Raw genomic sequence first — 23,030 nt, 5'->3', positions numbered from 1 at the left:
CTTAGAATAGTTAAAATTCTCATTGTGTGTACAAAATGAAGTTTCACAGTGTGACTTTGCAAATGAGGTGAGGAGCTCACAGTATGACTTTGCAAATGAGGCCTGGCCCTGGGGGCCTTTGTACTGATAAGGTGGACCTGGCATGCTCTGTGTGCCAATAAGAAGACACTGGTATGTGAACATTTGTGCCTGGAGACAGGAAAACTGGATCTGTCCTGTTTTGTGGTCTGGAAGAAACTCAAGACAAGACCGAGTCTGCGCAAAGAGTGAAGGTGAAAAGTTCAGAGTGAGGGAGACTACTAAGCCTTCACCCTCAACGACTCCCATGACAATGCACAAGTGCAAATGGAAGGAAACTAATGGTAATGACTTCTTGGTAGACTAGTTATCCTAACCCAATCTGTTCTCGGGCATCTATCGACTATGTATGAATGTATACTTTAAATCAGATGTGCACAAAGAAGTTGGGGCAGCAGGTGCTTTTGGAATTATCCACCCTGATGCCTGCCGGTGAATTAAACATACCTGCCTTGTAACCTATCCTGAGTTAGAGAGTTTAATTCCACACGTCAGCTGCTCGGGAAGCAGCTTCTTACAGCTTCAGGGGGCCCGGGCAGGAGCCCGGCGGTGCCACCCGGGCTACAAGCCGGGCTCCGCACCAGCCTCCCCGTTTCCTCGGCCCCCCCGCCCTGGCTGGCAGGTCACCCGCATTCCTCCCCGCTCCTGTCGCTGCCCAGCGCCGCCCTCGGCCGGGGGCCGCTGCCTGCAGCTGCCGAGTGCGGTGCGCCGGGCCGGGGGAGCGGGGCCCGCAGCCAGCGGGGAGCGCCCACCGCGCCGCCGCCAGGGCCGCCCAGGCCGCCATCGGCCGCCCCCGCGGGGCTCGGCCCTGCCCCGGGAGGGAGCCGTCCCCGTGGTAACGCGGCCCCCCGGGGAGGGAGCGCGTGCGGCGGGCCTGCGCGGCAGCGGGCTGGCGCAGGCGGTGGGCCGGCGGGGGCGCTGGCAGCGCGGCCCCGGCAAGGCAGCGGCCCGGCTCGGCACATGGCGGCTGCGGCTCCGCCGGCCCCGGGCCCTGCCCTGCGGCACCGCCTCGCCCCGTCGGGCGCCGCCCTCGCCGCGCAGCCGGCCGGCCCTGCGGCAGCGGCCTGCGCTCGCCTGCCGGGCCGGGGCGGGGGGGTCCGGGCGCGGCGGCGGGGCGGGCCCGGGAGGCGGGGCGCGGGCGGCGGGGCCGGCAGTCACCCGGCGAGCCCCTGGGGGCCGGCCCCGGGGAGCGGCTGCGGCGGGGGACGCGGCCGGCTGAGGTGAGGGGCCCCGGTGGGGGGCCGGCAGGCGGGGGTCCCGCTCAGGCTCCCGCCGGCCGCACGCCCGGGCTGCCGGGTCGGGGCCGGGGCCGGGGTTTGGGTCGGGGCCGGGGCCGGGCCGGGGCGGCCGCGCCGCGGTGGGGCCCGCTCCCGCAGCGGGGCTGGGTGCGGGCGGCTCCGGCAGCAGCCCCGGCCCCGACCCTGGGCTCGGGCGGCCCCAGGGGGCGCTGCCAGCGGCCGCCCTGCCAGCGCTGGGGGGATAATGACAATAAAAGATAAAATTATAAAAAAGAAAAAAAATAGATAAAAATAAAAAATGAATAAAACAAAACAAAAATTATGAAAAATAGTAATAAACCTTCACAAAAATTTAAACGTTAAAAAGAATGAAACAAAAAATAATAAAAGTAATACAATTTAAAACATTAAAAATAATTTTAAAAGTAATTAAAAACAAAATACTGGGCGTGAGAGCTTGCAGACTGTTTATGAAGATGCCACCGGGTTGAATTTTATTTCTAACCTTGGGCAAAGTGAGCCGGGCAGTAAGGAGGACTGATGCTGAGGGGGGTAATGCTTAGTGATAAGGTGCAGAGAATTCAAAGGCAGAGGACTGGAGTTAAAAAAACTTTAAATATTTTTTTAACAAATCCGTGGATCACTGTAGAAACAAGATTAATTTTAGTATGGAGTCTTAACTGACAGGTTATTTTGTGTCACTGTAAGCAATCCACCAAAATACCAGATGTTACTAAAAATTGTGTCTGTGTGTATATATTTATGGGGATTTTCCTGTATTGCTTTCAAGGTTACCCTTGGCCTTTTGCATGGATGGCTTCAGGGGTTGCTCCAAGAATAAGGTGAGAATCCAGGGGGCTTTTTTGGCATAATTGTGTGCTGCCATTATATAAAACATGAACCGGATCGGTTATTCAGGGATGGCAAACCTGGAAGTGCCTTGAGGCCTTTAGCAGAAAACTCCAGTCCTGCACACAGAATGCTTCAGAACTCGGTACAGACAGAAACCCTGGAGGGGTTGAGCAGCAGTAAGTGGGGGTCGCCCCCACAACCGCCTTTGGTGCAGGGAATCACCTTTATCGATTTTCAGTGTCCTGTGCTCTGCAGTGACTGGAAGAGAATTCTCAGCAACAAAACTGAAAATCCCCCTTTTCTCTGATGTGTTTGTTTCTGTTCCTCAAGTGGTCATGTATGGCCTTAAATCGGTGTTTTAATGTATTTAGGTGTATGCGTTACCAGTTAGTGTTTAAAATCCGAGTTGATGTTTTATACAAAGTTAATACTTTGCATTAGTGCAGAGCTGTTCCAGCAAAGCTGCCTTCTTGTTGCATTTTGTCAGTTTGATGCTTTTGCTTTAATGGTCATCTTGCTCTTTCAGTGCTTGCTCATCAGTCAGAAATACAACCTCTGTAATTCTCAGCAAAGCATTTGGATTTATAATCCCTATAATCCTTGTGAAGCGATTTCATGTGCGGTCTGCTTTGAGACTGTCCTAGTTATACCAGTAATACATTTCAGTTTTCTAGTCTATGTTCATTTAATGAATGATTTAATTAGCTAATTTAGATATTTAATGTATCATTATGTTTCATTTAAATTTATGCAGCTCTCTTTATGTAGTCTTAATAAATAGTGTAACTTCTCAGTTATACTATTTATAGAAAGTTACACAGAATTTATCTAATCGTTTGATTATGTTGCTGCGCTTGGTAAATGGTAATATGAGTAACGCTGCTTTGAGAATATTGGGTTTGAAGAGATTGGTGTCTTTTGCCTGTCTCTCCTTGCCATCTGCTGCCTGTTTCCAAGTTTAGAGCTTCTCCTGCAGGAACAGGTACTCTTCTCGCTTGTGAAATGACTGTCTCAAAATTGTCAAAATTCCCTCTAGAGAAGAAGGAAGATGCCAGAGTCAAACTGAACAAGCATTAAAGCTGTGAGAACTGTTTGTCAACGGCTGCCAAGTCTACGATTTTATAATGGGTCAGCTATCAAGCAGCCTCAAAAACTGTATCTCATGAAAGTTAAATTTTATTGAAAACATGACTATTATTACATCTTATTTTTTTAAAAAAAAACATCACCAAACCCAAACCCCAACACCTTGCATTCTTCCCAGAAGTTTGTTTTTTACCATTAGAGCTGCATAGAAGAACAGGATGTAAAAGGAATGTTTTAGGGTTTTTTGTTTTAATCAAAAAGCCAACAGGGAGGATGTAGTCTAATGTTACAGAAAAATTCTGCAGTTCAATTTTAGTGCTTTCAGCTGTTAGATATCACCTGTTTAACTGATAGGTTTTACTGGTTTTTTTCCCCTCTGTCCAGCAGAGAACGGGAGAAAATATCTTGTATCTTACTTTGGGCCTTAGTCTTCTGTAACAACTTATTGGAATCTCTAATCAGGTAAACAGGGAGATGTCTAAACCCACAAGTTTCTGCTAGAAGTCTTGGGCTCATGATTGCTGGATGGTGACAGTGTGGCCTAATGGAGAAACAGGGTGGGTGGGTGGGTTTTTTGATTGCCAGAAAGAAATCTTACTCTTATTTTGATTATTTTTTGTTTGTTTGTTTCAAATACAGGTGAGACTGGTTCTGTGATTAGGGTTTTGCCTTGAAATACCCTAGAGAATTAAGTGACATAATAGTACTGTTCAGATTAATGCCACAAAAATCAGTTTTAACAGTTCTATTGTACCCGTTGTTGCTGCGCAAAGTTCTGCCGTTTATGTACTTTCAATGTTGAACTTAACTTCGCTTCTAATAACCTTCTGGGGACTTAATATAATTTTTGCAAATGCATCTGCAGTAATGAAGTGGAAGTCAATTGAATCCTCTTGCGCACTACTGAGACGAAATGACATTCACGTTTGTGGTGATTGGAAGTCATGGCAGCATCTAACATGGGAGGGAAGGACACGGACGGACAATGTGGCGTGACTCGTGCAGACTGCAGATCTTCTGCCTGCTTATGGCAGTGCTGGCTGTCGTGGTGCTGGTCCATAACTTTTTTCAGTTAGAGGTAAGTGGAGCCTGTTTCTTCTCCAGCAGGACTTGAGCAGCGTTATTCCTCTTTGAGTGTAAGGTTAGAGTTGGGACTGGCAGCATTTAGCTACAACTTGAAATTGCAGAAAGTTCAGACTGGAAGGGATATCTGGAGGTATTTAATCCAACACCCTCCTCAATGGGCTAACTGCAAAGTTAGCTTGGATTTTGCAGGGTATTGCTGAGCTGCGTTTTGATGGTCTTCGAGGGCGGTCAGATTTCACAGCCTGACTGGGCAGCCTGTTGCTGTGCTGCATCCCTCTCGTAGGGAAGAACATTTCTCTCATGTGCAGGTGGAAGTTACCTCTTGTCCTTTTAATACATACTTCTGACTCTAGTTGCTCTGTAACTCCCCTTTAGGTAGCAAAAGGACTGCAGTTAGATCCCCTCATGGTCTTCTCCAGTCTTTTGTTTTTTTTTAAAAAAGGGCAGATTCCCTTAGCGTCTCCATTCTGTCATGTAATCCGGCCCCCTAATCATCTTGGGGGCTCTTAGCTGGACTCTCCAGTATGATATTCTGGTATGGGCAAAAACCAGACACAGTGTTCTAGGTATGCCTTCACCAAGGTCAAGCTGAGGGGAATTACCACTGTGCTCGAACCATAACTGTGGTTATGCTCTTGTTAATTCCTTGCCACAACGCTATGCTGCTGACACATGGGCAGTTTGCTGTCCACTGGCATCCGTAGGTCTGTTTCTGCAAAGCGGTTAGCTGGCTAGCTGGCATCCAGCCTGTACTGATGCAACTTCTCTTTCCTTTTTCTTTCTGCTGTGTCTGACTTGCATATTTATTTCTTCATTTTCCATATTATGCTACTGCAGAGGTACTTTCAAACTGCCTTAGTCAGTAACGCCAGTGTAAAGTCAAGGCAGCTAAAACCACTAAAACCAGCGAGGATGGGCTGCAGGGAGCTTTGGAGGCTGACCCTGCCCACTGGCTGCCTGCCTGGTCAGGCTGTCCGGTGCGGCATTTGGTGGGTGAGCATAATAATGCTTAGCCTAATACCTCATTAAATTATAGCGATCTTTTATCTATGTTAACCAATCAGTAATTGTTTTATGCTTTTAAGTTGTATGTGTCCTGTTTGCAGAGACTTTTTTTGGGTTGTTTTTTTTTCCCCCTCCTGGCTAGTGACGCCCAAATGAAATGACCCACATTTACAAATCCTCTCTCACCCCCAAAAAGATCTAGTTGAATTGGAGGAGATTCAGGTAAGGGTTAGGAAGATGTTTGAAAGGTCTGAAGTCACAAGTGACTCGGGATCAATAACTAAAGAATCAGTGTTTGTTACCTATTTCAGTACTAGTGGAGACATTAAATGAATTCAGCATCTGCATTTTAAAGGGAGCAGGGGTGGCTTTTTATAGACTGCAGCAAAGCTGCAGAGGTCCTTGCAGTAAGACTGTGTAGCTGCATTCAAAAGTCTGGATGAATTCGTAGAAGAAAAACCCATTGGGGTACTAAATCTTAAATATGTCAACCCTGGTGTTTAAGAAGTCTTTAAGCCATAAAGTGCTAGAAACTGGATTAAGTTTTCAGGAGGAAATATCACAACATGTTTGGCGTGTATTCTTTTCCTGCGTACCTGCTGTTGAAAGCGACTGGAAATCAAAATACTGTGTTTGATGGACGTTTGGTTTGAGTTAGCATGACCACTTTTGTATAACATAGAAGGCAGCTTTTCTTTTGTTGTCTCTTTCAGGGATTTTTTTGGTCTTAGAGAAAAGGGCTCTGGCAGAGCTTCAAGTGTGAAGTGAAAAGTGCAGCATGGGTGGTTGCTCTGTGCTGCTGCTTGCCACTATTCCTGAGAAGTATCTGTGTGGCTTTGTTGATGTTTACCTATCTGATATTCCAAAGGCAGTTAAGTATTGTGTTGCTGGTAAATCTTTATGCTGTAATATGCAACTTTAACCCTTTTGTGGTCTTCTCTGAATGGAACTGCTCTGGTACTGGTCTCTGTCTTTGTCATAGCTTCCCTGGCAGTCTAATATAGGTATCTGTGCTGATTCTTTTCAGTCAGAGATCAAAGCCAGAAAGTCTTAGAGAGCTTTCATGGAACATCTGTAACCAAATCTGTTCAGGCTCTGGAAGGAGGGCTTATCGTTGGTGACTGTTTAAATAAATGCATTAGACATGCTTCTGATCCCCAGATCATCTAATCTAGCTGGTTAAAGCTAAAAAGCTCAGGCAGTTATCAGCTAGTCCCTAGCTAGCTTTCCAGCTCTTTCCCATTAGGATTTTACTTTTTTGTAGTTTAGAACTGTTTAGGTTGGAAAAGGTCATAACCTTTAAAAGTCCAACCCAGTGCTGCCAAGACCACCACTAAACCGTGTTCTTGAATACCACATCTACACATCTTCTAAATACTCCCAGGGTGGTGACTTGGCCACATCCCTGGGCACCCTTTCAGTGAAGACATTTTTCCTAATATCAGTCTAAACCTCCCCTGGTGCAATTTGAGGCTATTTCCTCTTGTCCTATGGCTTGTTACTTGGGGAAGGGGCTGACTCTCCCCTCGATACCACCTCCTGTCAGGTGGCTGTAGGGAGCAATAAGGTCCCCCCTGAGCCCCTTTCTCTCCAGGCTGAACACCCCTGGCTCCCTCAACTGCTCCTCAGGAGACTTGTCCTCCAGCTCCTTCCCCAGCCCCGCTGCCCATCTCCGGACATGCTCCAGCATCTCCATGTCTTTCTTGTGGTGAGGGGCTCAAAACTGAGCCCAGGATTTGAGGTGCAGCCTCACCAGTCGTGTTGCAGGCTTCCCTTTTGAATTCTTAAGCTATTAATGATACCCTCTCAACAGCCCTACCCATGTCATAATTTTACTTTTCTTACCTTGTTTTTGAAAATAAATAATCAAACTGTCCACAAAATATTTGATAGCCTGCTAATTGTTTAATTTAGCTTTTGGTATGGAGTAACTCCTCCCTTGAGGTCCACAGCTGACCATTACATTATAGTACCAGAAAAAAAGGTTTTTTTATTTTCTTATATATATATTCTTTTTTTTTTTTTGTGCAAACACAGCCAGATGGATCAAATGTTCAATAGTTTTCCACAAAGTATCAGGTTGTTGCTGAGGAACAACATCATGCCTTTAGGATATGGGAGAGTTTGTATGTTTGTACCAATTGCCTTTAGAGCAACAGAACCACTTTGGGTTTGGTTGTGAGAATTCTTCTATTTAAAAGCACTTGGAAATGATGGTGTATGGGGAGAGGGGAAGTTTCTTGCAAGGACGAAGGGATGGTATGTGGAATCAAACAGCTGGAACTGAAGAAAAGAACTATGTAACAAAGTGGCTTTTTTTTCTTTATTCTTGCTGCTAAATTGCAGGTGCCTACAAAAGATAACTGCATCATCTTCTTTGGGCTATTGCTGGAACATTTGTCTGTCAGGTGATGGCTTTTTAGGTTTGCCTTTGACGTTTAGAGTAACTTAGCACCCACACGGTGCCATGAGACTGTAAAGACAGTGAACTGATCTCATGCCTTAGGCAACAAATAGGGATAAAGTACCTAGAGTGTAAATTTACTGAAAATAAGATGGCTGACATTAGAGTAATCAGTGTTTGTTCAGGTTCAAATATTGTCTGCAGCATAAATTGAGACTCTGTTGGGCAAACAGGAAATTTTTTCTCCCCCATGCCTGCCTCCTGGGAATCTCCTCTGATGTTTCCTGTACGGATGCAGGTTTACAGCAATTGTTCCGAATGTACTAGGCCAAGCTAAGAGCTACAGCTGGTGGAAGATACTGGGCTTTGAGGTGGAGTTCCACCTTTTCAGCAGCAATTGAAATACCCAACAAACCCAACAAACAAAACCTCTTGGGAACTGCAACTCAAAATCAAGACACCTTGAGTGGTATATATATGGAAATAAGCAAAGCAGGACAAGTATTATTCAATGTGGAGACTGTATTAAAAATGAAAAGAGTCTGTGTCATAAAGGAAGAGGACTCTTGAGAAATGTTCTTTATCTGCCCTATTTAAATTCTATTTTGTTTTGATTACTAACTAGAGTAGAGAGCCTGAAGTTCTGCATGGGCTCGGTATGACTTCTTCACGTACAGGACCCAGAGAGATTTGGAAATGCCAGTGAGAGACGGGGGTAGGAAACGGCGAGGGGACAGACTAAGGTATCAGTCTGCCTCAGGGCAAACCCGGAATGTCCGCAGGGGTAGGAGAACTGGAGCATGCGTTTGGAGGTGAGCCTGGGGAAGCACTTAAGAAAAGAAGATGGTTTGGAAAGCTTTCCTATTCTGGTAAAAGATCTTTGGTATATTAGACTCTGATGCTTTCCCTGCCTTAACTAGGAAAAGGAATCTCTGTAATATTTTCTCCTGTAAGTAGCCTATGTGCTGTAGTTTACTTTTACACATAAACTTATAATTCTGCAATAATACATGGTCCTGTTTGGGCTTGGGAGAGGACTGTAAAGATGAACAAGGATGTTAGAGAAAGAATGGTCCTTCAGGATGTTGAAGAAGCTCTGGTTTTACCTTCATAGAGATTTCCCCCCACCCCCCAGCCTTGAAGATTGGCCAAGGGGATATCTGTGGTATGGTTAGTTCTGCTTGATGGGTCATAATCTGGAGATGCTGGAGCTGAAGTGACAGTGCTCATCCGGGACCTCAGCTGCAGTGAAGAGCTTTGGCCTTGCGCTTTGCTAAAAAGGCTGTGTGGGTGGACTGTTTTAGAGAGATCTGCTCTGGTTTCTGAATATGAGTTTGTGGGCTGGTGTTCTCTGCACGTTTTCCCACTGGAAGACATAGGTATGCCCTTGGAGAGACTGCAGGAAGGCTAGCTAGGCCATGAATGACATCTGCACCTCTGACAGAAAGGCTGGATTAAAAATCCAGAAGAAATGTAGAGAAGGTTAAAAACAGTGATAGGTCTGGTTTCAAGGCCTTCTTAGATAGCCATCTCTCTTCTTCATTTGAAAGGTTGGGTTTTTTTTTCCTGTGCCACCCACACCGACCTAAAGTACAGACCACTGAAGAACCAGTGAAAATAAATAAACTTTCTCTTGAGAGCTTACCCTGAACACAAGAATTAATCAAGTACACGTATTCTTCATGATCAGCCCTTCTTAGGAAAATGCTTAAATATTTTTGCTGACTGAGAGATGGTCACCAGCTTGTTGGGTGCATCAAAATATACAGCTAACTTTAAAAAGTACTTCCGTGCACTATTTTCTGTGTTATGTATATGCATAAGCAAGTGAAATGAAGAAGTTGTGAAGGTATCCAAAAATAGAAACTTGGCTTAATTCAAGGATGCATGTAGGCAAGATTTAAAGAAGTGTGCCTGAGATTCATTCTCAGCTTTGCCTGAACTTTACTGGATTAATAAAAGTGATATGCTGTGGTACATTTGTGTTTTTGCTTGCTGTGTCGGAAAATAGAAATAATTATGAATTATCTCAGATGGCCTTCAGGGAAAATCTGTTAAACCCCGGTTGGATATGTAAAACAGAAGCAAACCTTCTATTGTGGTAATAACATTTTGTCTATCTGTGGATACACGGCAATTCACATTTTATAGTTATAATGTAACAATTTGCAATTTCAGGTTTTACAGTTAACATGGATCTAAAACAGAGAAGATACTATGTATCCATCCTACATCCTAGTGTGCTTATTATCCTCTCACCCTTGGCTGATCAAAACCAACTTCTTACGTAACGGGCTTCAAAATCCCATGCATTTCTATTGCTTGCTAGGTTTACCTTTCTTCTAAAAAAATACATTGAATTTCTGTGAAATGATTTTAATATACTGGCAAAATCAAATGAAATGTTCTGGGGTGGGGGGAAACTACTTTAGTAGGTATATGTACTCTAGGTGGTATTTTAATGGATTAAGAAAGGTTTATAGCCATAAATTAGGCTTTAATGTAAGCACTGGGTATTTTATGACATTGCTGAGCAGTTAATTATGGGGAAAGTAAATGGAAAACACGAGGATATTGGTAAGTACAATGATCTTTTAAAAAATTGCAGATGTGTAGTATTGACTTTATAGCAACCTTTCAGATCTAAACTAGCATATTCGCTGATGCCATGTGAATGGTACATTATATAATTTTAGTCTTTGCTTGAAAAATGAGTTTGCTTCACTATGAAGTAAAAGTATGGATAAGTTCTCTACATGACCTGATAATTAAGTACTCATTGCTGAATTTTTGCATATTTGAGCTGTAAGTTTGGATTTGCTGATTAGAAATCCAACAGGTAGCTCTGGCATCTTAGATTGCTGCATTTTTAAATTTCCCTAGTGCAAACCTGGAAAATTGTGTGATGTCATGAAGAAGATGGTATCTCTGCGGTTGCCTACCAGTTCATTAATCCATTGCCCCTGAAGCATTCCTTTTTATTCCATTTATTCCAATCTGTGCTTTACAGGGAAACGCAGACTTCTCTTGAAGGCGTGTGCGAGGGGTGCATCAGCTTCATCTGCAGTGTAACATCTCAGAGAAACCCTATTTCCTTGCATTATGTTGGGTAGCCATTAGACCTCATTGTGCTCAAAGGCTAAAATGTTACTACAGTAAAAAAATTAAACATGATTATTACTTAATCATACAACCTTTTGTAATTCTTTTCACTTTGCTGGTATTCACAGAATACACTGGTAGCCAGAATGCTGCCATGGGAAATATTGGACCTGATTTCTGTAAAAGCCTCTTTGCCAGAGCAGAGTAACCACAGGTTGCGTGCCTGTTGCTGTAGAAAGACTGTGGTCAGAGTAATAGATTTGTGTCTTCTAGTGAAGCTGCTTCATTTGGTCAGCTTCAAAGCTCTGTAAAAAGCAAAGCCCAATTCTTGGGATCATTTCCTGACAAAGCTTCTGTTATTCACAGCGTTTCATGTAATGGCACAATTTCAGGTAATCTTTTTCCTCCTCAGCACCTGGATGATGACACAGTTTCAGGGTCAAATTGGATAACGGAAAACAATGTCCAGCGTTCTCTGTCACAGACAACCAAAACTACCAGGAAGCCTTACTGTGGCTATAAGCAGCAGACTTTGTCCAAAAGAGACCAGGCGGAACAGGAATCGTTGCTTGCTGCAATACAGTGGCCCAAACCCCCTGACGGCAAAATTGCCTTTGTACAGAGCACTGATCCCACACATAGCGACTTTGTGATTGTGAAACCCAGTGGGTTCTTCAAGGTGGGTGATCAGTTAGAGGTACTCGTTCGCATGAAGGATTTCCAAGGAAAACCCAAGCAGTATGGCGGAGACTACTTACAGGCACGAATTCACTCTCCTCTGCTGAAAGCTGGAGCAACAGGAAGGATTGTAGATTGCCAGAACGGCATCTACAAAGTCTTCTTTACCTTACTTTGGCCAGGAGAGGTCAAAGTTTCCGTGTCACTTGTCCATCCGAGTGAAGCAATCCAAGTCCTCCTGCGTTTACGAGAAGAAAGGCCAGACAGGGTCTACTTCAAAAGCTCATTCAAGTCTGGGAGGTATTCGGAAACCACAGAGTGCAATGTTTGCTTGCCTGGAGATCTCCCGGTCTGTAACTTCACAGATCTCTACACGGGTGAGCCGTGGTTCTGCTATAAGCCTCGCAAACTGCCCTGTGCCAGCCGAATCAGCCATGCCAAGGGTGGATATCAGAAAGGTCTTCTGACACAAGAGGAAAGCCTCTTTTTCCAAAGGTATGTTGTTAAATCTATATGTACTCAGTGAAATAATTTTTTTTTTTTTTCTTTAAAGACAAATGTTAGGTTATGGGTGGAATATGATGGATTGCCTTAGAGGAGGTGTGCATCTGCAGGAGCAGGTGTTTGATGTCAGTTGTTGAATAGTCTCTTCCCCTCTGTTCAGCCATGCAGGAGGCCAGGACTCTTAAACTGAAGAAACTTGGAGTGTAGTTCTCTCTCTCTGTGCTTTGAATTCAATACTGGTGCGCCTGCTAAAAGTCACAAGAGCATGCTGTCTAAATCTGGTGGTGGTTTGGGGGTCTGTTTCCTCATTTTCTGTTTCCACACCTATGTTTGCAATACCAATAATGATGCTTTGAGATGTATTTTTGGCCAAATCTGAACTACATAAAAAAGCTCCAGGCTTTAGGTCTATTTTTGCACAAAATATCAATTCCTTTTATCCTCAGTAAAAGTCATCATACATGTGATGCAATGCCTTCCTTGTTGCTCAGTATGACTTTCAGATCTTAGGAATAATTTTAAGTCCTTAATTAAGAAGAAAACACATGGTAGAGCAAACTGCTGAGCAATACCTTTGCAAGTGGAAATGATCCCTACATGTTTGTATGAAATGTAAAAGCAGATTAGTTTCACAGTTGTCTTTTTCTTCTGCATTCAGCATTTTAAAAGAAAACAACAAACTTCTCTTAGTGCGTGGATAGATGGAAAGAACTGCTTCTGTATGTACGTACCCTCAGCTGAAATCAGACAAAGTTAGCTGCTGCGCAGTGTCAGAATTGTAGTTGTAGGCTACTGCCTTGTTCAAAAAAGAGGTTGAAGGAAAGTGTTTCTGCAGTATGTCCACTGAAGGCTTAAATTAGGAAAGATTTTAGAGCAGCAGCTCCAAATAGTTTAATTAGGAAAGTATGTGTGCATGTTTGTAACTGAAGAGCAGAAATCAAAAGTAAATACCAGTGGAGTTGGGGTTTGGCTACTCCTTACCAAGTTTGTAAGTGGGTCTTTAGATTTTTTGTGCCTCGGGCAGTTCACCTGTAAAACGTGGCTGAGGCTGATTGGTGATGTTTCCAAAAAGGAGTGGGAAATTTTATTGTGTTTTGTTTTCTTCTTTTTTTTTTTCACTCAGCTCTGAGATCCTCAACTGAAATGGCTCATAGATATTCCAAGTAATTTATTTCTTAAATGATGAAAAACATTAGACAGATTCTCTTTAAAACAGCAATGAGGGACAGAATGAGAGTCTAGTATTAAACCTCTACACCTGGGACAGCTGTGCAGGAGTGGTAGTGGCCAACACAAAATGATCAGGATTCACCGACATCCACAAACGAGTACTTCTGAGCTCTCACGGTGTTTAGGGGGATAAGCTTTGTTCCTGTATTCAGGACATCGCTGTCCGACTGAAGGACCTTATTGCTGGGGAGCTGTGACGTGGGCTGGCCCTTGGCCGGTGCCGCTGTCTCCCCAGAGGCAGGGCATGCGGCGCTGGCCTCGCCTAGAGCTGGAGCTGCTGGTGGTGATGCCGGGCTGCCGGGGCTGGCCTTGCCTGGAGCTGGAGCTGCTGTGGATGGCCTCGCCTAAAGCTGGAGCTGCCGGTGGTGATGCCTGGCTGCTGCCAGTTCCGCCGTGTGCTGCCAGGCAGGCTGTGGGACTGTTGTGGCTGAAGGCCGTGGCTGCCTCCACAGAGGTGTGTACTGAGACAGGCTGTTTTGCTGATTGACTGGATACCAAGCAGAAATGAATTCCAAGTCAAATACATGAATAAATGCAGTTTATTATATTACGCTGTAATAGAGGAAAAGTAGCATGCAGTATGATAAAAGGAAACAGCACTAGTTATTATGCACAATATGATAAAAGAGCAGTAGGAGCAAAGCATCGAATCATTACTGCAACGCGTTACAGAGACTAAGGAAAGGAGACATCACCAATTAGCACCTTCACATCACGCAGGCCCACCCTTCGGCTGGGACCACTGTTGCAGGCAGTGCCAGGAGTCTCTCGGGAACTGGGAGAATTCCTGTGCGGTGCGTCTGCCCATAGGGGAGGCTTCTGGCCCACCTTGATACTCAGTGAAAAACAAAAATAGTTTACACTATTGTAAACAAATATAGTTTACACTTGTTTATATTATAAACAAATATAGTTTACACTATTACCTAGCGTATGTAAACTTCCGTGTTTCAGCTAAGTGCAGGCATGCACAGTCCCGTGCCTCGCAGGGTTCGCACACGCCGGGGCTGCTGGCCGGACGCCTGCGCGCGGTGCCCTTACCACTGTGACACAGTGACACAGCTGCGTGCAGTGTTGCTGTCTGGATGGCCCTGCTTGTAGCCAGCTTGTTCAGGGGGCTCAGGACAAACACCACCTGCTCATTAAAGTTGAGCAACCTGAGCTCATTGTCCAAGTTAAGCGGTCCCTAATTAAAGACGAAGACTTTCTCATAAGCAGTAATCGATTTAATACGTTTCCACCACACAAGCACCGACAGAGCGCTGGCAGGGCCGGGAGCAGCATGCCCTTTTGGTGCTCTGTCTCCTGGCGGCGGTATGTGCTCCACAAGCCGGGTGCTTCCCATCTCTGTGGGAGACCCCCAAGCTCCCTGCAGAGCTCTGAGAGCTTGGCAGCTCTGCCTGGCTCCGGGCCAGCTGAACTGGGTGCCGGGTCTGTGTCCCGGTGTGGGCAGAGTTTGGATTCTGATGCGGAATAGTAATAGTGGTCCTGAGGAAACTAACACAATGAATTCAGCTATGGGAACTAAAGTAAAAAGTTCTTAGGGCAAGTCCTATGTACTTATTTGAAGTGGATTAAGAAAAAAGGGGATTAATATTGCCTTCAAAGTTCACAGTGAATTTTACAAATAAAATTATTATTATTATTTTTTGTTCAAGCGATGTGAATATCAAAAAGCCAATACTGTCCAGTGGACCTGATTCAGTGATTGTAAAGCCCAAGGTATTTACAGGTAAAGTGAACTTTTTAAGATTCTTGTTTTTAATTCATCATTAAAGTCATAAAAGAACAACAGGCATGAGGTAATAATTGATTTGTTTGTTTTTGTAGCATGGAATAGAAATTAACTTTTAAATTTATATTGAGAAGATGAAGGTTTTTTGGGTGTTAGCTGTAGTATAAGTTCACTACTAAGAGCAAGATTGTCTAAAATTACATATATAAGTGAGATTTTTTGGCAAAAAATAGTTACAAAAAGAGTTTGTTCTCTTGCCAAAAGTGTCAGTGTCTTTTTTTTCCCCCAGCATTTACTCAGAGATGTAAAACATCTTACAGTAACTGCTCGCCAAAACCTCAAGTTCATGGAGTAAAACCAGCTATGGCCTTTCTTAATTTCTTTCTTTGTGGAAGAATTTTGTCTAACAGATTTTGATAATTTCATTTAAGTATTGCTATCATTTGTGTTACCACAGGATGTCAGCACCTGCAGTTGTGGACCAGAAGAACAGAGTTGTTCTGTACCCCGTCTAAAAACCACAACAAAGAGACAGTCCGTACTAATTGAACATAGAGGTTTTATCTTGTTTGTCATATCCACATGCATGCTTTTTATGCCTCTGAAAAGCCTGCATAAAATGTGATACATAGAGAAATACTTCTTAATTGAAAGCATTTCAGATGTGGTTTTCTGTAAGATGTTGGAGACTTTAACGTGTAGAGTTCCTGACCTGAGCAGTAACGTCTTAGCAGAACGCAGCCTACAGCATTTCTTGTGCTTAGATTTGCTGTTCACTGAAAAAAAGTGAGTGCTGCTATTAGGCCAGCAGCACTTGCCCCCTTTCTTTCTCTAGATCACTTAGATGACAGGTTTTTTGTTGCTTGTTTTATCTTATGTATTTCCTTGCAGAAACTGCTGCAAATTTGAAATTTAATTATATAACCCTTCCTTCAGGAGTTATGGATGATCAAAACCTGCTTGCATTTCCTGAGGATTAATGCTGGGTTGATAGGAACAGCACAGTATTCCTCAGGGAAATTCCTGCTAAGCAGAACTGTCTCTGAATAAATGAACTTAATACATTGGTATAATGTTCATGGAGGTATGGATTTGTTAGGAGTGATGGCACACTTAAATTTATTTTCTGCTGTTGCTGTCTTTGCACATACCTTTTTTTGGGGGGGGTAAATGTAGATCAAGCTGATTTTTAAAACTATTTTTCTCAAATACAAGCTTCTACTTCTGTTCTTGGTTTGTAACTATTCAGATTGGAGCTTTCACTGTCTTCTACTAAATCCAAAAGTAATGGCTTTGTGAATTCTGGAGCAAAACTGGTATGGTACTATATGCAGGTTTGAAATGCTGGTGTTGGGTTTAGTGGGAGGCACCAAAAAGTTGTTCTAGTACCATTTTCTTATATATATGTGTAGCCTAAAAAACAATTTAAAAGGTAAAAATAGGTAAAAAGGAAATGTTTTTACATCAAAACTTAAGAAACAAACGAACTGAAGTTGTGAATTCACAATATGAATTAGTCTTTAACTACATGGCCATACAGAGGGTTTTTTCCTTTTCTTTGTAAGATTCCTGTTTCATGTATATTGGATGGGTCAACATTACTAGTTGTTTTTTTTTTAGGGTTTTTTTTTCCTTCATTGCCCCTGTTGCCTGATTTAAACAGTCATCCAAAGATAAAATTTTCTGATGGCTTTTCCTGTCATACTCACAGTTTTACAGTCTTTGTGTCATACAAACATAATAGTGGTTTGCTTTTTACAGTGCCCCTGTGAGGTCTAGGGAGGTTAAGATCTACTAATGCAAGACACGGAGAATATTGTATAAGTAACAGTGAGGCCAAAAATGCCTGTTAGGAATGGGAGTTCAAAGATGCTCATAGTTTCTTTTTTGGAGTGTTTAGAGTTTGGTTACACCTGTGTTGTCCAGGATGCTTCTGGGCCCTGGAATTCTGCTGCCTGTGCTTCTGCGTAGCCAGGCTGGTCCCTGGCACGGTTTTGGCCATGGCACTGTGTGCTTTCCCAAAGAGCTGCAAGCTGGGACAGGGCAGGGACTGTTCTTGACAGGCAGTCTGCCTGCAAGAGTGGTTAAACAGCTGGATGTGTCTGTGCCCAGCTGGTGTTTGTGCCGGGGAGCAGCTTTGTGCTTGCTCAGGTTGGGTGTTTGAATGCCCGCGTGGTGAAGGGGGAACTGCTAACCACCCACGGAACTGCCACGTACTGGTTACTGGTGTTGCGCTGGATACTAAGAGAAATACGTCTGTGTTTGACTGACATAACCACGAGGTTGCAGCTTCTCTTCCTGTAATTTCCAGCCCTTGCCCGCAAGGTGTCAGGCAGTTTTTGCAAGCAAAATAAGCATCCTACAGAGCAGAGCTTCCCTGGGGTAGTCTGATGGCCCTTCAAGGGGCTGCCTACCCCAGCCAGTAAAAGGGGAGGGGGCTAGGGAGCAGAGAGAAAGTGTGAGGCCCATGGCGTTAGACTCCCATAATTCATACATTCAAAGGGGACGTATAAAACTCTCAGCCACAGCTTTAGTTCTGGCATTTCCTAGCTCTGGAGTCCTCATGATTCCGACTTCACGCTTCCAGCCCATGTAGCTGGAGCAGGCATGTTGGGGTGTGTGTGCTAATCCATAGATGGATTTCTTTTTTTTTTTTTTTTTATTATTATTTTTTGGAGTGGTGTCAGGTTGTGACCTTGCAGTCGGTGGTGTCCTGCCAGGCTGCAGCGGTGGGGTGATGCTGTGGGGCTGTGCCCAAGTGGCACAGGGGCTCTGCTGGTGGGAGGCTGGGCGCTGGGGGGGGGGGCAGCGCACTTTGGCAGGGCAGGCGCAGGGGCTGGCTAGGCTGGGGATCCTGGTGTCCCTCCCAGCTGGGGGGAGAAGGGGCTCTGCTGAGCTTTCTGCCTGTGCTTCTCTCTACCTTTTGCAAGCATCCACAATTTAGCGCTTCTGTCTAAGTATGGAAGATATCAGATACTTACTGTGTTTTACTTTATCGTCAGAGATAACATTTAATTTAAACCAGGTTGAACTATAGCTGTTCAGCCAGCTCTGTCAGTAGTTGCAGGTTTCTGCTGCAGAAATAGGGGGTGCAATACTTGGGCTGACAGAAGTGTGATGCGTGGAGCTTTTGAATCTATGCATTACATCATACTCTTTCGCTTTAAACTAGGGATGATGTTCATACATCACTGGCTATATGTCCACAGAGGTCATGGAGGCTGGTTTTGTTGTATGTTAATTTCAAAGAATTTTTCTCTTCCAGATTCAAGCAGTATGGACAGAGCTGAAGATCCCACGGTTTCCCCTTCTGGTTATTACCATGAAGACCAGTGGAGGTCCAGAATACACTGGATCCATCATTTTAACAAGTCAGATGATATAACCAAATGCTTACAAGGAAAAGTAATCCACTTGTTTGGAGACTCCACAATAAGGCAGTGGTTTGAATATCTGACAGCATTTGTCCCAGGTTATTTATTTATTTTTTAAATTTGATCTTGTCCTTAAAGACTTTAGCAAAGCTTTAGGTCTCACATCTTGGACACAGAACTGATGTTACTGAATGGCAGTGACAAAACAAAGGAAGAGGCAAGACAAAGCATCATTGGAAGTGCTGGCAGAAAGGCAGTTAGTCAAATGTTTGAGCAGACACTGGGAAGACGTGGGCCTTGGAAACGGGGCCACGAGGTATCTGCAGGGTTGTCCTTGTGAAACGTTTCACCAGTGAGGACCGCTGCTGTGGCTGTGAGTTAAGGTGGCCACCCTGGGAAGCAAAGTCACATCAGGTGCCCATGTAAGGCCTTGCAGCATCCCAGTCACATGAATGACTTGGGAATCAATTAGCAAATGACTTCTGTTACTGTTGGTTGGGTTTGGGCCCTTTCTTCTATTAACTTAAATAACAGAATTTCAGTAGCCAATTAGATACTCCTCCTGCACCCCTTCCCCCTAAAGCAGTTAATGTGTTGGAACACAGACTTTGAGACTCCTTAATGAGGAGTTGGAGTCATCTTTGAATTTAACAAAGTCCTAAAGCTGCCAGAAGGATTCTCAAAAGGGCAATCAGAACGAAGACTGAAAGAGTGTGTTTGGAATATTTCTTTTTTTATGAGAGAGAAGAAAATAGTTTGGGAAACTTGGAAAAGGCGTTGACAGCCTTGTGAAGTTGAAGTGTGCTGTTTTGCAGATTTCGGCACCTATAACCTCTGCTCTGAAATACTGCATGTATGGCGCTCATCTTCTGTTTAATTTTAGAGTTCTTAGCATTATGTTCAGATTTCCTTATCTGCTGCTACTTTTGCATTGTGGTCTTAGTGTCGTGTTGACAATTTTAATCTCTTACGCCGTCTTTCACTAATGCTTGCTCTTGGTTTTTCAGATCTGGTGGAATTTAACTTGGGGAGTCCAAAGAACGTGGGTCCTTTCATGTCTGTGGACCTGAAGCACAATATTCTACTGAAGTTCCGCTGTCATGGGCCACCCATTCGCTTTTCAACGGTCTTTAGCAGTGAGCTGCGCTACATTGCCAATGAACTGAATGGCATAGTGGGTGGGCGAAACACGGTGATAGCCATAACGATATGGTCCCACTTCAGCACTTTCCCTGTGGAAGTGTATATCCGGCGGCTGAGGAACATTCGGAGATCAATTATTCAGCTGCTGGATCGCAGCCCCAAGACTTTAATCATCATCAGAACTGCTAACGTTCAGGAGCTGGGGCCAGAAGTGAGCCTCTTTAACAGTGACTGGTATTCCTTTCAGCTTGATTCTGTCATGAGGAAAATGTTCTCAGGAATTCCTGTGCACTTTGTGGATGCTTGGGAGATGTCTCTGGCTCATTACTTGCCACATAACTTGCACCCAAAAGAAGTCATTGTTAAGAATCAAATAGATGCATTTTTATCTTATGTGTGCCCTCTGCAAACTTAGCACAAATGGGTATCCCGACGTCATCTTTCGCTATAGCTGAGGTAAAGTTGCTCTTTGTCAGAGCTGTCAAATGATGCTGGGTGGTGGAGAAGGACTCTGGTTATTGTACTTGCCTGCATTGTAAGTGGGGTGGCCTTAACTCTGCGTGGCTGTGAAGGGTGGCAAAGAGGAGCTGACTGTTCAGGCCGTACGTATCGTCCTGCAAGGTTGACTCCTTTCAACCTTAGTGTTCATACCTGAGATTATTAGACAGCACCTTATATTAAATAGGCAGGATTCAATAAGAAATCATGCAGGTTATTAGCTTTACTAGTTGGCTGCACTGTATGCTTAACTTAATCCATATGACACTGATGCTGTTGCCAGGTTCTGGCTGCTTAGAAATGTGTGGGAAACCTGGGAAAGATTTTTGGGAGCAGTCTTTCTTTCAGTGCTCCAGAGTTTGAGAGACATCCCCTCCAGTCGTATGTCAGAGAAGTACAGTGTCTGTTTTTGTTTCAAAGTCCTAATGAGAAACATGAAGGAAGTGCACCAGAATCATTAATATCAGTCAAGGAAGCACAATTAAGATACCTGTAGTATTAAGTCATCATCAATTTGCTGAAATGCAATAGAGCACCCTAGTTAGGCACCCTTGGTGTTTACAGATGGCTGCTAAATAATAGTATTTTAGTTTGGTTTCCTCTACTACTGAATCTCTTCTGAGCTTTGATAACACAGTCTACTACTTGATTTACCTGTAATGGAGAAATGTGTATATTGTGACCTTAGTGAAGACACTGTCTCAGGCAGTGCCTGCAAGTTCAGGTTGCAGGCTCGCCTGCTTGAAGCATTTACTAATGAAAGTGTTTCCCTTCCCTGTAAGATAAAGCTATTCCGTTATGCTCCTGCAAAGCTGGACTTCTGGTATATACTGCTGTACATCATTCATACGTATGGAGAAGCCAAGTGACCTCAATGGGCTTGACGATGTTTGGCAACGGGTAACAGTGACTGGTACGCGGTAGTGTCAAGGCCATGCAACGATCCCCCTTCCGTGTTTGGCAGTTTCGTCATTTATTTGTGAGCTTTGCTGCTGCCAATACAAAAGGTCAAAAAAATCATTCCCCAAAGCCACGCACGCTCAGGGCTGCCCTCAGTACCGATGGTATTTGCGGCTGTGCTGGTGTGGGAGCTGCTGGATCTTGGGCCTCTTGGCATGGCATCTTCTGCTGCTAACTTGATTGAGCCCATCTATAGTTTTAAGTAGTAGTGCTTTGGAAACAAGCTTTGGCTAAACTCAGCCCCCAAATTAAACAGCAGAGAAGCGTTCCATGTTGCCTTATTTCTGGTCCCACTCAGGCCAAAGGTTTCTTTACCAGGGGCTTTACAGAGAAATATGTGCAAACAGTAGTGGAGCGCTTCTGGAGCTGCTCATCATGCTTAAGGGGAATGCTGAAGTTGAGTCTTTGTGAGCAAACAGAGAGGATTGACAAGGCAGGCTGGTAGGCTGCACAGTGGAATAATTGAAATGCCTTCGTCTTAGAAACGTTTTACTCTGCCAGGTTTGCTGCTACGTTAGGAGGATTTTGCTCTTAACTGCTGGAGGCCCCAGAGAGCTAATACTGCCAGTTACAGGAATGGTTTTCTTTTTTTTTGGTGATTTTTTAAATTATTATTTTAAACTGAGAACTGTTTTAAAAACAAATGTAAATGCTTTTAGTATGTAAAAGCTGTCAGTAGCATCAATCTATAAACTTACCAATTCTGAAATGTTTAAAAAGGATGGGAGGAGTGGCATACACTGAAATGGCATTCTTTCTCAGCTTTTCAAGTTGGAATTAAGGCGGTCCAGATTGCCAATTCCTATGGACAGCTGCATCGTGTGGTGTCTGCCTGTACATTAGCTTTAGGTAACTATTTCTTACTTTAATGTGTTAATGGGAATTTATTCTCTGCTAAAAAGAGACCACACCAATTCAGCTCTGGGAAGGTAAGCCACCACAATGCAAAGTGACCTTTCATCTTTTCCTGGTGTGTTTTTTAAAATACATAGAGTATAAGGCTTTCATCCTGAATAACAAATCTATCCAAATAATGTTAATGAAAATAAGACTTCAGACTTTTACTTTGAAGGAAACCACTTAATTTGTGGCCTAACCATTTGGTTTTCCTCACTAAGCCATACCCTGTGTGGAAGCACCGTGGGGGCATGGTTCCCTGCATGCTGTGGTGCCCTTTGGCAGCAGCCTTGCATCGTGCTTAGCTTACCAGGGCGGCGAGAGGAGCGTGGGGTTCTGAACGTTTTGGCAATTCAGGGAAAGAGAATGGGACTGTTGCTAGCAAAGCACTCTCATCTTCTGGTAGAGCCTCTCCCATTCAGATTAATTACTGTATTCGTTATTTTATATTAATTTTTTAATAACAGATTGACTATCTTTTAGGTAATGAACTTGAGGGAAATTGCTGGCTGATTTGGAATGAGGATCAGTATTTCATTTCTTTGGCTCTGGGAGGAGAAAGGGAGAAACTGAGGATTTGCTCATGTTCTAAGGTGAAGACTGGGGACACTATGCTTTTGTATGTCATTCAGTTGAACCATAAATGAGTTTTCATTTCTGTTCTCATCTTGTTACCAGTTGCACCAGTTGTGTATGTATTGTATATGGAAACATAGAAGCAATAAAGTATTTTTTAAATCAGTTTCTTTAAACGTTTAAGCATCTGAATGGGTTTTAATAGGTACTTAGGTTAAGAGGTTGGTTATTTTTCAAGTTACTTAATATGAAACAGGGCTGGAAAGGAATTACTTAGTTGTCAGTTAAATATCTGCCTTTACACGTAAAAAGTGATTTCACCATTTTTTGAAGCCCTGTCTTCCTTTTCTTTCCATTTTCTTCACTTGAAGGGAAGAAATTGTATTACTTTTTGTATTTTGATTCTTGGCCTGAGCCTTCTGATTATTAACTTTTCAATACAGAGATTTCTTTTTCCTTTTTAATTTCTTAATTCAAAATCCAGCTCACTCAAATCCCAGTGAAAAAGACTGTATTTCTATGGTGTTTATCAGAAGATTTCAGAGCAATTTATTTATAAAATAAGTAAACCCCATCTTACATTA

General features: G+C 43.7%; 1 protein-coding gene across 8 annotated transcripts; it reads left to right on the top strand.

The window, feature by feature from the left end:
* The first annotated feature begins 27 nt into the window (after nucleotides 1-27).
* On the top strand, nucleotides 28-22,612 carry NXPE3 (neurexophilin and PC-esterase domain family member 3). 8 transcript variants are annotated; one of them, XM_037378309.1, is made up of 8 exons: nucleotides 1,234-1,298; nucleotides 2,107-2,158; nucleotides 4,120-4,332; nucleotides 6,059-6,216; nucleotides 11,264-12,024; nucleotides 14,922-14,995; nucleotides 18,264-18,470; nucleotides 19,380-22,612. In XM_037378309.1, exons 4-8 carry the CDS (start codon nucleotides 6,124-6,126, stop codon nucleotides 19,928-19,930), a joined length of 1,686 nt encoding a protein of 561 aa, XP_037234206.1. In that variant the 5' UTR covers nucleotides 1,234-1,298; nucleotides 2,107-2,158; nucleotides 4,120-4,332; nucleotides 6,059-6,123; the 3' UTR covers nucleotides 19,931-22,612. The 8 variants fall into 8 exon arrangements, with proteins under 8 accessions (XP_037234207.1, XP_037234203.1, XP_037234209.1 ...); XM_037378307.1 differs by lacking the exon at nucleotides 6,059-6,216 and adding an exon at nucleotides 3,639-3,716 and having other exon boundaries at nucleotides 1,273-1,298; XM_037378306.1 differs by lacking the exons at nucleotides 1,234-1,298; nucleotides 6,059-6,216 and adding an exon at nucleotides 36-376.
* The last annotated feature ends 418 nt before the right edge of the window (nucleotides 22,613-23,030 follow it).

The sequence above is a fragment of the Falco rusticolus genome, chromosome 2 (genome assembly GCF_015220075.1).
Source record: "Falco rusticolus isolate bFalRus1 chromosome 2, bFalRus1.pri, whole genome shotgun sequence".
Lineage (NCBI taxonomy): Eukaryota > Metazoa > Chordata > Aves > Falconiformes > Falconidae > Falco > Falco rusticolus.
The sequence above is the reverse complement of the archived record's forward strand: the minus strand, read 5'-3'. Positions and strand labels throughout refer to the sequence as shown.